The sequence below is a fragment of the Urocitellus parryii genome, chromosome 14 (assembly GCF_045843805.1).
Source record: "Urocitellus parryii isolate mUroPar1 chromosome 14, mUroPar1.hap1, whole genome shotgun sequence".
NCBI classification, from domain to species: domain Eukaryota; kingdom Metazoa; phylum Chordata; class Mammalia; order Rodentia; family Sciuridae; genus Urocitellus; species Urocitellus parryii.
The window spans coordinates 52063101-52077366 of NC_135544.1; the positions used below are offsets into that span (position 1 = coordinate 52063101).

At 42.7% G+C, this 14266-nt stretch overlaps 1 protein-coding gene across 2 annotated transcripts in view; it reads left to right on the top strand.

Annotated features, from left to right (window-relative positions):
- The first annotated feature begins 449 nt into the window (after positions 1-449).
- Positions 450-14266, top strand: part of Bin3 (bridging integrator 3) — a 37377-nt gene continuing 23560 nt past the window's right edge. Inside the window, exon 1 of one of the 2 annotated variants that reach the window (XM_026397505.2) lies at positions 450-525. In XM_026397505.2, the coding sequence (XP_026253290.2) occupies positions 518-525 (8 nt within the window). In that variant the 5' untranslated portion in view covers positions 450-517. The remainder of the gene's footprint in view (positions 526-14266) is intronic. The other variant, XM_026397504.2, reaches the window with a different exon arrangement.

Sequence of the window (14266 nt, forward strand, 5' to 3'; positions counted from 1 at the left end):
CCTAGGCCATCCTGAAGGAGGGAAAGATCTATGTGTTGTAACACGCAATGCATGTGCGGAATATAACATTTAAAAACTGGAAGAGTATAGGGCAAATTGAGTCTCCCTCACACTGTGTCTCCAATGGATCCTTCCCCCATGGACACTGCTCCCCAGTCTCAGGACTAGAAACCTTAAGACAGGTGATGAGCCCGTTAAGGACCCTTATTGGGAAGTGGAAGAGAATTTTGTGAGTCGGTGTTGACGGCTGAAAACGCCTCCAGAGGTCCTCCTGCCTCGGCGGCAGGCCGAGCCTCAAAATCCCAAGCCTGGGCAGGAGAGTCGCCAGCAAGGGAAACTCCGCGGCCAACACGCGGCGGCCAAAGGGTTAACCCGCCGGGCCCCGCCCTCCTGCCTGCCTCTTCCGGGCAGAGGGGGCGTGATTGCGTCACTTCCTGGAGACTGTCTGAATCCGGAAGTGATCCCAGAGGACCGAGTTGCGGCGGAGGACCCCGGCGGGCGGCCCAGGTTCGGGACCATGAGCTGGTGAGTGAGGCCGGGGCGGCAGGGGATGGCTGGAGCCGCAGCCCGCCGTGCGTCTGGCCTCTGCGTCACTTCGGAGTCCCGGCACCCGCCCTTCCTGCACCGACCCCTCACCCCAGAGCCGGCCCGAGAGCCCCAGCTCCGGGGTCGTTCCTGGAGAGCCGCCTGCTCTACGCAGGACTCCCAGGGATACGGGCCGGAGGATGCCCTTAGCCTGGGACCCCGCGTCTGATCCTGTTTCCTACTCTGTCTCTTCCAAGGAGCCGGACCCGTTTCCTCCCATCTCCTTGAGTGAGGGACTTCCTTGTTCTCTCTTTCATTAAGTATCTGTTGAAGTAGAGTTGGTGTCTTCTTTGGCCCCCGAGAACATCTCTCCACCGCCGCCCGCCTGCCTCAGATTAGTGAACGAAAACTACTCGCCTTCAGATAACTGGTTTTTGCACCACTTTACCGTCTTCAAAAGTGAATTTCCTTTGGAAGGGGCCAGGATGACAATGTACATTCACCCGCCCAGTGTGGGATTGGACTAGGTTTAAGTCTTTTCTGGGGCCATGACCCACTACTCTCCCTCTAAAATAGAGGCTTTGAACCTTAAGGAAACTGAAACCATGAGAATAGATGCCAAGGAGTCTTCAGAGTAGTGGAGTCACAACTCCAGTTGCCGCAGAGTTCTGTGATATTTGGGTCATGGTAGACACTTCATAATGTTTAGTGATTGATTTATTTTGTAAGATTCAGTTCGCAATCCCTGTTACTGGGTCTGGATTATTTACGTCCCCAGGAGACAACCATGGAGCTTCCTTAGAAGCTGCCTTGTGAGGGCTCTTACCTTGCCATCAGGCCCCAGAACCTGTATATTCACAACACCTGAACCTCAGGAGATCCACCTCTAAGGCACTTGTATGAATAATTTGACCCCCAGAATGTGCAAGATGAATTAAAACCCAGTCACACTAACGTAGGGAACATGCTCAGAGTCTAACTTGTTTGTGCAAAGTGAGTGCATGATAATCTGTTATGAATAAATGAAAATAGTAGATTATCCTTCAGGAAGGATTTTGACCTCTGATGCTCGGCCATCAGCAGAGACTGACCCCTGGCCACAAGCAGCTGATGTCAATCAGTGTCCAGGCTAGCTCTCTAATATAATATTCAAACCATTTCTGACCCCTCCTCCACCTGCTTCTTAGCCCAAGATTGATGGGCAAATGTCAGACAGTCAGCAGCAAGAGAGGGAAGCCTGGAGAAATCCCCTGATAAGCCCCAGCTGGAGCTGCTCCTTTTCCCTCCGTCTTTGTCTACAGGAGGCCAACAGGGGCTGAACCCTAAAAAGGTAACTTTTCTTGTTATAACCTGGCTAGGGATGGGCAAAGTTCCCTTTCTTCAGTTCCCTTAGAGAAATTTCTTTCTTAAAATGCTAGACTGGGTCTCCCAACCTTGTAATATACCACTCTTTATGCAAAGTGTACAATATGTATAGAACAAAGTGTACAATATGTATACATCATGTATAGAAATTTCTCACTGTTACATTCTGAAAGCCCAGCCTACTCCAGAACAATGGTTATCCTTTGTGCCCCTAAGCCTTATAAGTATGATAAGGTATTATCTTGTCCTCTGCATCCTGAATCTTTGGAGTTCTCTTGCCAGATTGTTTAAGAAAGAAGCAGAAAGTCAGATGCTTTATGTTGTTTTGATTGGCACTTACAAATTAAAAAACTGAATTCATCTTTTCTTCTCTAATTGGAAGAACAGTAGAACAGAGACCACTGAAGGTAAATTATTCTCTGGGTGAGCTGAGGCAAGTTGTTTCCTCTTGTCTTGCAGAAAGTTTCTAATCTGAAAAACTGGCCCCCCATTTCCTAAAGTCCATGAGGTTGGAGAGAATTGAAATTGGCAGCTATCTAACAAACAGGAGCTGAGATTTTTGTGAAGTAGAACTAATTTACCAGTATATGCACATCTTGGTACCTCCTTGGACTGAGGGTCACAACCAAAAGGGTGCTTTGTCCCTCAAAGCTGAGATTCCTTTCTTTTCCTCCTTAGAGGGTGCCGACGTCATATCTTGCGTGGACCCTGACCCTCTCTCCATGTGAGGGGACCAGCACCGGCGCCTGGGCACACAATTACACTCAGTTCCTAGCTCAATGGCTGGCAAGGGGACCAGGGCTGGGTGCTTCTGATTCATTCCCAGAGTGGTTTTCCTGCTCCCAGAATGAATCCATCCATTCATCTGAGACTGGAATTCTCAGTAGGGGAAGAGACCAGAGTGACGTAGAGACATCATGGGAGGCTGATGCCCAAGGTCAAGTTCACCAAGTACATGGGCTATGCCAGCCATAGTTAAATAAGGCCTAGGGGCACATGGCCCATGGTCCCCAAAGGGTAACCATTGTTCTGTTATAGGCTGGGCTTTCAAAATGTCACAGTGAGAAATGTCCAATATTGATGCCCTATGCACACTGTGGACTTTACGTGAAGATTGAGAAGGTTTTGTTCTCTGCTTCCTCTGTGCAGGCAGCCCGCCCACCCAGTTTATTTAGTGGGTACCTGCTGCCTTACTGCATTATCTACCCATTTGCCTTTCAGCAAGACAACTCAGTGATCTCTCTTGCCAGGAAGAAAGCATTCGATATTCACATCTTAGATCACTGATTCACATCTTGACCCCAAGCCAAATGCTTTCCCCTCCCTCTCCCCCCTTTTCTCTTTTCCTTCCTCTCTCTCTCCCTTCCTCTTATCTCTACTTTTGTATGTTTGTCTTTATTATGGAATGGTGAGAGAATTAAGTGTAATGATCTTAGTCTAATTTAGCTGTCTCCAGGAATAGTAGCCTTCCCTGGAACCATATACCTAGATGATCTTATGACAAGAAAGAACACAGGAGGAACTCTTCCTATATCTAGGGGTCTGGTAGTTTGAGAAAGAAGGAAATTAGAGGAAGTACAGAAAAGTTTGGGAGGTAGAGTGCTGTGTTCGGGTTCTGGTTTGGTTGCTCACTGTGGCCCATCAACCTTTCTCTGTGTAGCATGAAATAGATAACCCAAGCACACAGTCTGCTGTCCTAATGGCAGAGTTAAAAGAATGGAGTCTGTCTGCAGATGTAATCCCTTTCTGAATACAGGCTCTAGTTTGCCCCTTAAATTTGGGTATTCCTCAGGTTTGGTCTGCAGCTCCCAATCCACCCTGCAGTCCTGAGGGTAAACAACTGATATTCTACTGAGGATTGTGTTGCTAAGGTGGGATGTTCTGTAGGTTAGGTGTAGTAAATGCATTTCTCATTCAAGATCTTTTTATCTTAACAGTGGGTTTATTAGGGTGTAATCCCATCATATGTTGAGGAGCATCTGTGTAATGTGATGCATATAGATGATTCTCAACAAATATTTGCTATTTTAATGTTTATTAAACATTTAGAGTAGTCAGAGGTCTCTGTTAAGTGTTGGGGAGGCATTTGAAAGATTATGAGTCAGACCCTGTCTTCAGCCAGTGTCTGCAAAGTGCTAGGGAGTCCAAGAAAGGACATCTGATCACTGAATGTCAGCATGGTTTCAACAAGAAGGACTTCAAGCGGGAGATAGAATTTTAACTAGACTCTGATTTATCAAACACATACCGTTTCCATGGCGAATGAGAGAGGGATCTGGCTACCAGAATGGCATGGAAAAGGTGTGTGCAGAGAGATATATTGAGAGTATTTGACGCAGACAGTCAGGAGGCTAGTTTGGGTGCAGTGAATAATGGTTGAGCAAAGGCTTCATTGGTGAGAATTGGCATTCTTAGCTTGGGGCACATTTATAGTGCTTTCAGTGCCATGCTGAGAAATCGAAATTGAGCCTCGCCTTTGGGAAATTGAAGGTTCTTGAACAGGAAAGTGGCTTAACAAAAGAAATGATTTATTCAGATTATTTGGCAGTAGCCTGTGGGACAGCTCAGAAAAGAGAAAGAAAGGAGCCAGGGAGGCCAACTTGGACCAAAACTTCCAAAAAATTTTGAGCACACTTGCTGTTAGAAATATCTTTGGACATTATAACTCACATGCATGCATTTCAGTATATGTGCAATATACCCTAGTATGTTCTTTTTTGTGTGTTTTAAAGAACAACTCACCTCAGTTGCTTTTATGACTACCTTTGATATGTATGATAATGGAATGATGTAGGTAGACTAAGTGATCTATGTGCCCTGGCTTCAAAAACCAGCACTTGGGCAGAAGCTTTGTGATACTGTTCTGCATGGACCCCAGTTAGAAAAATACCTATTCAAACTAGAAGCTAGCTTTTGATTCCAGCTAGCTAAAGATAGTGTTGTTAGTTTGGTTGCTTTTGCAGGGTTAAAATGAGAAATCCAGAGGGGTAGTTGTAAAGAACATTTATCCAACACTTTCCAGAAACGAAAGCCATAGGGACAAAAATCCATACAAAGATGTTCAGTCTCATTGAAGTTCTGACTATTGCTTAAAGATAAGACCTGAAGCAAGTATGGCTTAAAGTTTGAATTTGACAAAGCCATTTGGTAGATCCATGAATAGTTAGTATATATTCTCTATAACTTTTTGAATGTTTGCAGTATTTCATACTTTTTTATTTTTTTGATCATCACCAGGGCAGACCTCACTTTCCATCGCATGAGAATGGTTGCCCTCTGGCCAGGGCCCGGGATGATATAGGGAGGAACCAAAAGTCTTGTTTCCATCCTCAGCCCTGCTCCTTTTACCTCCTGCTTCCCAAGGGCCAAACTTTCAGCAGAGAAGAGGGAAAGGGTAGTGTGGGAGCTCTTCATCAGTTCCTGGGGGTAGGAGACTGAAGTGAGAGTGAGATTAGAGAGAATGCCTTAGAAGTGGCACTGCTGGTCTGGTGCTCTTGGAGTTCCACCTGGGCACTGTGAGCCTATGGGTGGAAATGAGGCCATCTGAGCTATCTCTCTTGCTTGCTGAGTAAGCAGAACAAGCCTGTCAGCTCCGAATGCCTTATGTTTTCTTCTTATAAAATGGGGAAACCCGTTTCCTACCCCTCAGATTAGAATAGAATAGGTGACAACTTGTCTGTCAGATACTAAGAGTCTCCTGCCTCCCTGAATTTCTTGTCCTCCAGGTGTTGCTGCAGCAGCCTTCACACTTCTGTCACAAATTCTTCCACTGTTCAGGAGGAAGTCACCACTCAGGTTTAAACAGTTGTATAACTTGAGCCTGGTTATGATGCATTATGGAATGGGACAGCTGCTTGTCCTTAAAACAGAAGAAATAGTTTCAGATTTCCTAACCATTCACTGCAGTATACTTATCTTTTTGTGACTCAGTGCAGTCACCCCTTCTGGGCCATGGTGTGATCTTCCTCACCAAGATACCCTCCCCCACCTTCACAGCAAATCCTTACAGACCACTTACTGCAAGCTTGGGTGCTGTTTTAAGCATTAAACTCTTAACCCTCACAGAGACCTTGTAAAATTAAGTAGATTTTCATCCCACTTCATAGACAAGGAACCTGTAACCTCGCAAGGCGAGGGAACTTGTCATAAGTCTCAAGCCAGTGATCAGCAGAGCTAAGATTTTAACCCCAGCACTATGGCTCTGGAGTCCATCTTCATCCAGTGAAGTATAGGAGGGGACCACTTCAAGTGAACTGATGTATCAGAAGCATAGGATCTGGCAATAGTAGATGCTCAATAAATGGTCACTTTAATTAGAATATCCCCTGACTCTCACATGACCTAACATCGTGTGATTCATTCTGTCTGCTTTTCAGAGGGCATCCTAGGGAGCCATGGGGAAGAAGGGATCACAGCTGAGCCCAAGGATTGTTCTGGTCACAGTAACAAGTCAGCCAAGTCACAGAGTCATGCCTTTTATTTTTAAACACACACGCACCCCTCCTCGGACTGATGGCAGGTCAGGGTCATGTTCCATGTGCTCTGGTTTTGGATCCAGTTAATTAGGCCAGAGGCTGTGGTCATGGGCACTGAGATGAATGGTTTCAGCTCAGGTCACTGCCCCTCTGAGGGGGTCTCTTATGTCCTCGCTCAGACTGAACTTTCCCTGGCCCTTGGCATTGCGGCCAGCTGGCCCTTCATCTGGAGAGGATGGATCCAACAAGCAACTGTTCCACCGGAGCCAGATGACTACATAAGCCCTGCCTGGCCCTGGCCCTCCTGCATTCTCTCTCAGATTTTTAAGGTGGCAGCCTCATAGGGCCTGAGACCAGAACAGGTGGCAGCCCGAGGACAGAGCCACAGAAGGACGGGGGGAAGGGCCGGTCCTTGTAGCCTGCAGAAGCTGCTGCCTTTCGCCCACCTTCCTGCTCTTGCCGAGACAGTGACTCAGGCCCAGACCACTCCCTGGGGAGCCAGGATTTCAGCCACTATCAACCACCGCCCACTCTTGCTCAGCCCTCCCTCCCTTCTCACCTCCCTTACCTCCCCCAGCACTGTGCATCTCTTGCCCAGCCAGAGATATCAGAAGGGTACCGGGCGGAGGAGACTGAGTCACTTCAGGGCTCTTTCCACCCCAGGCAGAGACCAGACTCACGTTCACTAGAAACAAATTCTGGAAGCCAAGTGAAGACAGGGAAGCATGTCAAGCTATTAGCCTCGCTCCACTCTTCTTTGTAATGGGAGTGGAGGACTCTCCCAAGAAGGCAGGGATGGAGAGATCTGCCGGGGTGACCAGGGGATCCCCACCCAACTGCCATCTGGGTCTGCCTCTTGTCTCTGCCTCTGCAGTAGAGGGGGTGAGGAAACAAAAGATTGAGAAACCCAGCAAATTGAAAATGCAAAAGAGCTGTTTTTGTAAATAGACATTACACAAGAGCAGGAGCGTTTTTTGGAAAGGTTTTACTGAGACAGACAGAATTAGCCAACTGGCATCGTGCTGCTAATAGAGATATTTACTGTTTGAAAAAGTATATTTGTAGCTTTGGAGAACATCCTGTTGACTTTTCTTTATTGTGAAAGAAAATAGAATCTTTCCCCCCTTTCCCTCTGTACACACTGAACTTTTTTCCTTTCCTGAGGTGGGGCATATTAGGGGCTGAGAGAACTGTTTTCTCCACTTTGTTGCTGAGACTAAAATATCCCTTCTCCTGCCCTCTGGTGCTGATGTTTCTGGAAAAGCAAGCAGAACCAAGAAGGACTCCTACTCTGGAGGCATAGAGACCAGAACCCTCCTGATTTCTCCTAGAGATTCTCTGGGGAGCAAGCCCCGTCTTCTCACTGGACCTCTGCTTACCCCCACCTGCCCTGCCCAGTGCCACAGGGAGAACACTGAGGAAAGCTGGGAGGAGGAGGAGCAAAAGTCCTGCAGCCTCATGGTCCTCCCTGCCCTTGAGGACCATGAGCGGTGACCCGTGTGACCCAGCAGTGCCTGGAGATACTGCTATGCTGTCTCTCTTGCGGCAGCCCTCAGAAGCAGCAGCTATTTCCTAGGGAGTCCCACATGCCAGCATGGCTTGAACAACAGGGCAGGAGAGACGTGGAGCCTGGTAAAGTGTAGTTGGGTTGCTCTTTCCTCCTGCCTTCTCCATGCCACCTCTCACTCCACTTCATTTCCGTGGCAGAGAACCTGCTCTTTCCATCAGGGCACCTACTCCAGTTGTCTGGCAATGTGTCTGACAGTGAGATGTGTCTGGCAGCCTCGGAATAAACCCAGGAGACTCCTCTCCCTTCATATATCCTCTTTAAAACATTTCCTGTTGACCCATGCTCCAAGAACTTGTCCAGGCTTTACTTTTGAAGGCGGAGGCCAGCTCTGTTTTCTTGGTCTCCGCTACATGTGCCGTTCCTCAACCCAGCTGGCTGGGGTTTGATCACATGGGGATTAGGAGGCCAAAGACATGGATGTTACTTTTGTTGGCTCTTTATATAGCCTTATCTAAGAGGAGCTTTTTTCAGGAACTTTAAATCACAGTTTGGTGTTTTTCAAGGCCCTAGAGCAATGCACTTATTTTACTCATTCATTTAATTATTCAGTGCTTTCTATGTGCATAAACTGTAGTAACTGTGATCTCCATGAAATCATTAAGCCTGTCTTGTTCATCCTGATGTCTGTAGAACCTAGCACAGTGCTTGGCACAAAAGTGGTCTTTGATAAATATTGATTAATTATTGATCCATGAAAAGACTGTCAGTAGCACTGTGCCTAGTACAAGTGCTTTGCCAGGGTCACAAAGAAGCATTATATTCATTCCCTGCCCTTGAGGAACTAGGTATCATAATCAGAAAGCAAGACATAGACACCTCAAAGTTAATTAGCCTGTACCCTTTGCCAAGCAGAGTCACTTCAGTAATGAAAGGATGGCTTGATATTGGGAAGTATATTTGCACAGTTTATCACAGTGATGGGTCATAGGAGAGAAAACTGGTCACCTACATGCATACTGAAAAGCAGAAATGCAATCTTTGTTCTTGAACTTCTTGGACTGTATAGGTCAAGCATGGAGGTATGGTAGCTGGTGTCAGGGCAAATGTACCAGCAAGATAAAATGAATAGAAGTCCTTAAAATAAAAAATTCTGTGGAATGTCCCTAACATAGATAGGGATTAAAATTCCATGGACTGCATCTAAGATGTGTAGAGCTAAAAATTTTACATATAGATGTTACTTTGGGATCTTAATATTTAATAAAATAAATGTAGAGACCTGTATGAAAAAAAACTTAAAACCAAGGGACATAATAAAAAGACTTAAATAAGCAGAAAGAAATATTATATTCTTAAATGAGTAAGCCTAATATTTGTAAAGATGTAGGGTCTTTTTTCATTGAATTACAAAAGAAAATAGCCCAGAAATTACCTAGAAAGGAGGGATTCACTCTACTAGGTATTAGTAGCTTTTATAAATCTAAATAATCTATGTTATTGGCAAAAGAGTAGGTTGGTTTATGATATGGAATAATAGAAGTATTTAACACTGATAAAATGGTTTTTCAAAGTTTTTTTGTTTGTTTTGTTTTGTTTGGGGGGCAGGGGTTACCAGGGATTTAATTCAGGGGCACTCAACTACTGAGCCACATCCCAAGCCCTATTTTTAATTTTTAATTGGAGACGGGGTCTCATTGAGTTGCTTAGTACCTTGCCATTGCTGAGGCTTGCTTTGAACCCACGATCCTCGTGCCTCAGCCTCCTGAGCCACTGGGATTATAGGCGTGTGCCATCCCACCTGGATCAAAGGTATTTTTTAAATAGTATTAAAACAACTAGTATTCATGCACTCAAAATAATTTGTGAATTGAGTGAAGATTTAAATATTTTTTAAAAATTAAATTAGGGCTGGGGATGTGGCTCAAGCGGTAGCGCGCTCGCCTGGCATGCGTGCGGCCCGGGTTCGATCCTCAGCACCACATACCAACAAAGATGTTGTGTCTGCCGAGAACTAAAAAATAAATATTAAAAATTATCTCTCTCTCTCTCTCTCTTTCTCTCCTCTCTCACTCTCTCTAAAAAAAAAATAAAAAATAAAAAAAAATAAAAAATAAAATAAAAATTAAATTAATATGTAAATGGAAGGAACACAGAAGAGTCAAAATAATCTCAACAAAGAACTACAAAGTTAAAGGAATCACTCCCCAGTATTAAAACTTACCTTAAAGCTACAGTAATTAATATATTGTGGTACTGGCACAAGTTACTGGAACTATAGGCATGCACCACTGCACCTAGCAGAAATTTTTAAAAAAACAAGTGAGAAATTGCTGACTCAAGAGAGTTAGAACTATACGAAGGATACCTTTTTTAGTATCTTTAAATTTATTTAAAAACTAAAAAATTGGATTTTAAAATGGAATACAGCCTCGTGTGTGATGCACACCTGTTATCCCAATGACTAAGGTGGCTGAGGACAGATGATCCCAAGTTTGAGGCCAGTCTCAGCAATTTAGCAAGACCCTATCTCAAAATAAAATTTAAAAGGGCCAGGGATGTAGCTCAGTGGTACAGTGCCCCTGAGTTCAATCTTTAGTACAAAATAAAGAAAACTTTAAGAATGGAATACAAGTTGTAAAGTGAATGAAGTACAAGTGATAAAGGTGAGCATTTAAATCAGTAGAAATCAGTCTGAAATCAAGCAAAGCATAACAGCATTTTTCAAATGGTACCAAAAGCTACTAATCCATTAAGAGAATAAGATCAATTTTAAGTAAGAGTGATGATTGTTTGATAATGCAGTTAATGAAGAGGAGGAGCAGATCATATGAACACACTGATAAAACATTGAAATTTCTGGTAGATTTAACATGAAAGACATAACAAAGATAATAGAACTCATGATATGCCCTCCTACAAGGACATCAATGACAAACTGGTTACTGTCATTAATAGAGAGCATTGAAGATTAGTCACTGTACAAAAAATCTTGAAATGTGCCCTGAAATCTTATAGTTTGTTTGTGAAAGAAACATGAGATTTTCCTAAATTTTACAACAATCCCAAAATTTATATTTATACATTACCAGTAAGCTAGAAAAAAAGCTTTTCTAAACTGTCAGTAGTGGAAAACAAATTTCAATCAACCATACTAGAGGAAAGACTGAATTATCTTTCTTTTCACTCAAGAAAATTATGCTACCAGCTCTGTCACATGCAGAGGCAATAAAAGACTGCAGCAAAAAATGTAGGGGTAAAAATATAGAGGTGTGTCAGGCAGATGATTAATAATAATAATAGGTTATTTTTGACTTTCTGATGTTTGTGTCATTTGTTCACTTTTAAAGATTATTTGTTAAGCTTTTTTATCCATTTAAATTTTCATTTTAATATCTATTTTTCTATTTATTATTTGGCACTCTTTTTATTTATTTTTTTTTTTTTTGCAGTACTGGAGATTGAACCCAGGACCCCATGAACACTAGGCAGGCACTCTGCCACTGAGCTATAACCCCAGCCCTTGTATTCTTTTTCTTTAAAGAGACCTGCAAAATTTTATAAGCTTCAGACCCACAAAACAGAGACCTACCTCTGAGAGAAGCACAGATGATGGTAGGACTACCATGGTGAAGTCATGAGGATGAAGTGACTATGGCATGAATTTCCAAGACACAGCCCTTCCCCTCCCTCAACACACACACACACAATCTTCCATTTGCTGAGCTCCCAGAACACTTTGCTGGGCTTTTATTCCCAAGGCAAGAGATTAGGTAGAATCTTCTCTAAGGAATTTTACCTGCCAGGAGAAAAGACTAGGAAGAGACTGACATCAGGGAGTTGCTCCCAAAGTGTTTGGCCAGACCACTCTACACAATAGACCAGCTTTATTCATGTGCTCACAGTTGCTAGTTAGATTTCTTTCATCACCCAGTCTTATATGTGAGCAGGCAACCAAGAAGTGCTGTACACCCTCAGAAAGCATTTAATATAAAAAAAGATTAAATAATAAAAAAAACAACTTGGAGAGAAACTGAGACTATAAAAAGAGAAGAAACTTCTTTTTAAGCTGTTATTAAGATCCTTAGATAAGACATCTGTGAAATAAAAACAGGATACCATAAAAGAAGAAAGGGACATTCTGAAAATTAAATAGAACTCCTAGAAATTAAAGGTTTGATAGTAAAATTTTAAAAATAATATATAGTAAAAAACATGTGAAAACTTCAGCCTTGGCATTCCAAGGCATTATGGTGGTGGTTATTAGGTTGGGTTACAATATAAGACTGACCAAATGCTTTTTTATTAGCAAATGGATTTCTTTTGCCTAATGCACTGAATTGAATCCATCTCATTGGGATTAAAGTCATGATTTTTAAAAATCTGATAGAAATGAATTAAACTCATTTTTTTTTTCATTTAGAAAATGAAAGTAGTAGAAGATGAAATGTTGAGAAACAGAGAGGACCGGCCAAGTAGGATCACCATCAAAATTAAAACAATATCAAAAGTCAGAAACGGGCTGGGGTGGTAGCTCTCTGGTAGAGTGCTTGCCTAGCACATGTGAGGCACCAGGTTTGATCCTCAGCACCACATAAAAACAAATAAACAAAGGTATTGTGTCCATCTACAATTTAAAAATTTTAAAAAAGTAAAAAAAATTTGAAAAAGTAAAAAACAAAATGGAGAAGACATGACAATTTTTTTTATTTGTTTTTGGGTGTTTTGGGTGTTACTGTTTTATTTTTTTTGTTTTGTTTTGTTTTTGTACTAGGGATTGAACCCAAGGGCACTTTAACACTGAGCTACATGACAATCCTTTTTATTTATTTTTTGATTTTTGAGACAGGGTGTTGCTAAAATGCTGAAGTTTCTGCCTCGGCCTCCCAAGTTGCTGGGATTACAGGTGTGCACCATTCTGCCCAGCAATAATTTTTTTTAATCCTAGAACTAAAGATTATAAATTGCAAAATTATAACTCTCCTACTTAGTACAATGGATAAAACAGATACATCATTATAAGATTATACAACTTCAGGACGAACACAATCCTATAAACTCATATAAAGAAAATAAAAAATAGGCCACACACAAAGGACAGAAATCAGAGTGGCTTCAGATTTCACAACAGCACCAGAAGACTATGAAGCAGTGCCTTTGAAATCCTAAAAGAAATTATGTCCAGCTTATAATTCTATACCCAGTCAAACTATCCTGATGAGAGAAAAAAAGAATTTTATGCAAAGTCTGAAAAAAAATTATCTTTCATACCCTTTTTTTTTCCACCAAAATGAGGATTAAATCAAGAAAGAGAAGATGGGCTAATGAGAAAAAGGTCAAAGGCATCCCAGTAAGGATCATCATGAAGGGACAGCCAGGCATGAGAGCTACACAGCAGGGACCAAGGGCAGCCAGTCCTGCAGACAGTCCTGATGGGCAGGGCTGAGGCTCCAGTGGAGAAGCTTCAAGATGACCATGGGAGCAACTGAAAAGAATAAATATACCAGGAGTGGAGTCAGACAACAGATTGAATCAGGGATAAGTCCATAGACAAGAAAAGTAAAAAATATGCAGTGTTGTTAGTTACGTACTGCTTCATGACAAATGATCCCATGACTCTATGGCTCAAAATAACAATAATTTCTGTTGGTTGGGAATTAGAAGTGACTTAGATGGGAGGGTGGCTGGGAAACCCTAAGGAGGTTGTTGTATACATGGGCTAGCACTGCAGGCTTCCTGTTTGACTGCCCTGAGCAACCCACTGCTCTCACACTTGGTGTGAAAAACAGCACAATATCCTCATAATTGTTAACTTGTTGCTGTAAGTTAGGATATAACTATGGAAAGAGAGTGGAGGTAGCATCCAAAACTGTTTCTGTTTGGTCAAACCCTGTCTTCCACAGTAAGTACCTAGTGCTTAAAGCATAGTGATCAAGCCAGGCTCAGTGGTGCACACCTGTAATCCCAGCAGCTCAGGATGCTGAGGCAGGAGAATCACAAGTTCAAAGCTAGCCTCAGCAACTTAGTGAGACCCTGTCTCTAAATAAAATATAAAAAGGCTTGGGGATACAGTTCAGTGGTTAAGCACCATGGGTTCAATCCCTGGTACCAAAAATAAATAAATAAATAAATAATAAAAGCCATAGTGATCAAGAGGAAGGAATATGAGCATTTCTGTGTAGAGATGCAAATGTGAATGCCAAAAGTAAACAAAACTGAGTTGAAATGGCTGTCTCAGGCAAACAAGGTTAAGGGGGCCTAGGGACTAATGTGTTAACTTAAACTTTGTTGCCTTACTAAACTATGCATATGTGTAACTTTGGTAAAAGTAGAACTTAGATCAGTAGCAAAACACTCCTGTTTCCTTTACTTTTAAAAGGTTATTTAAATATTC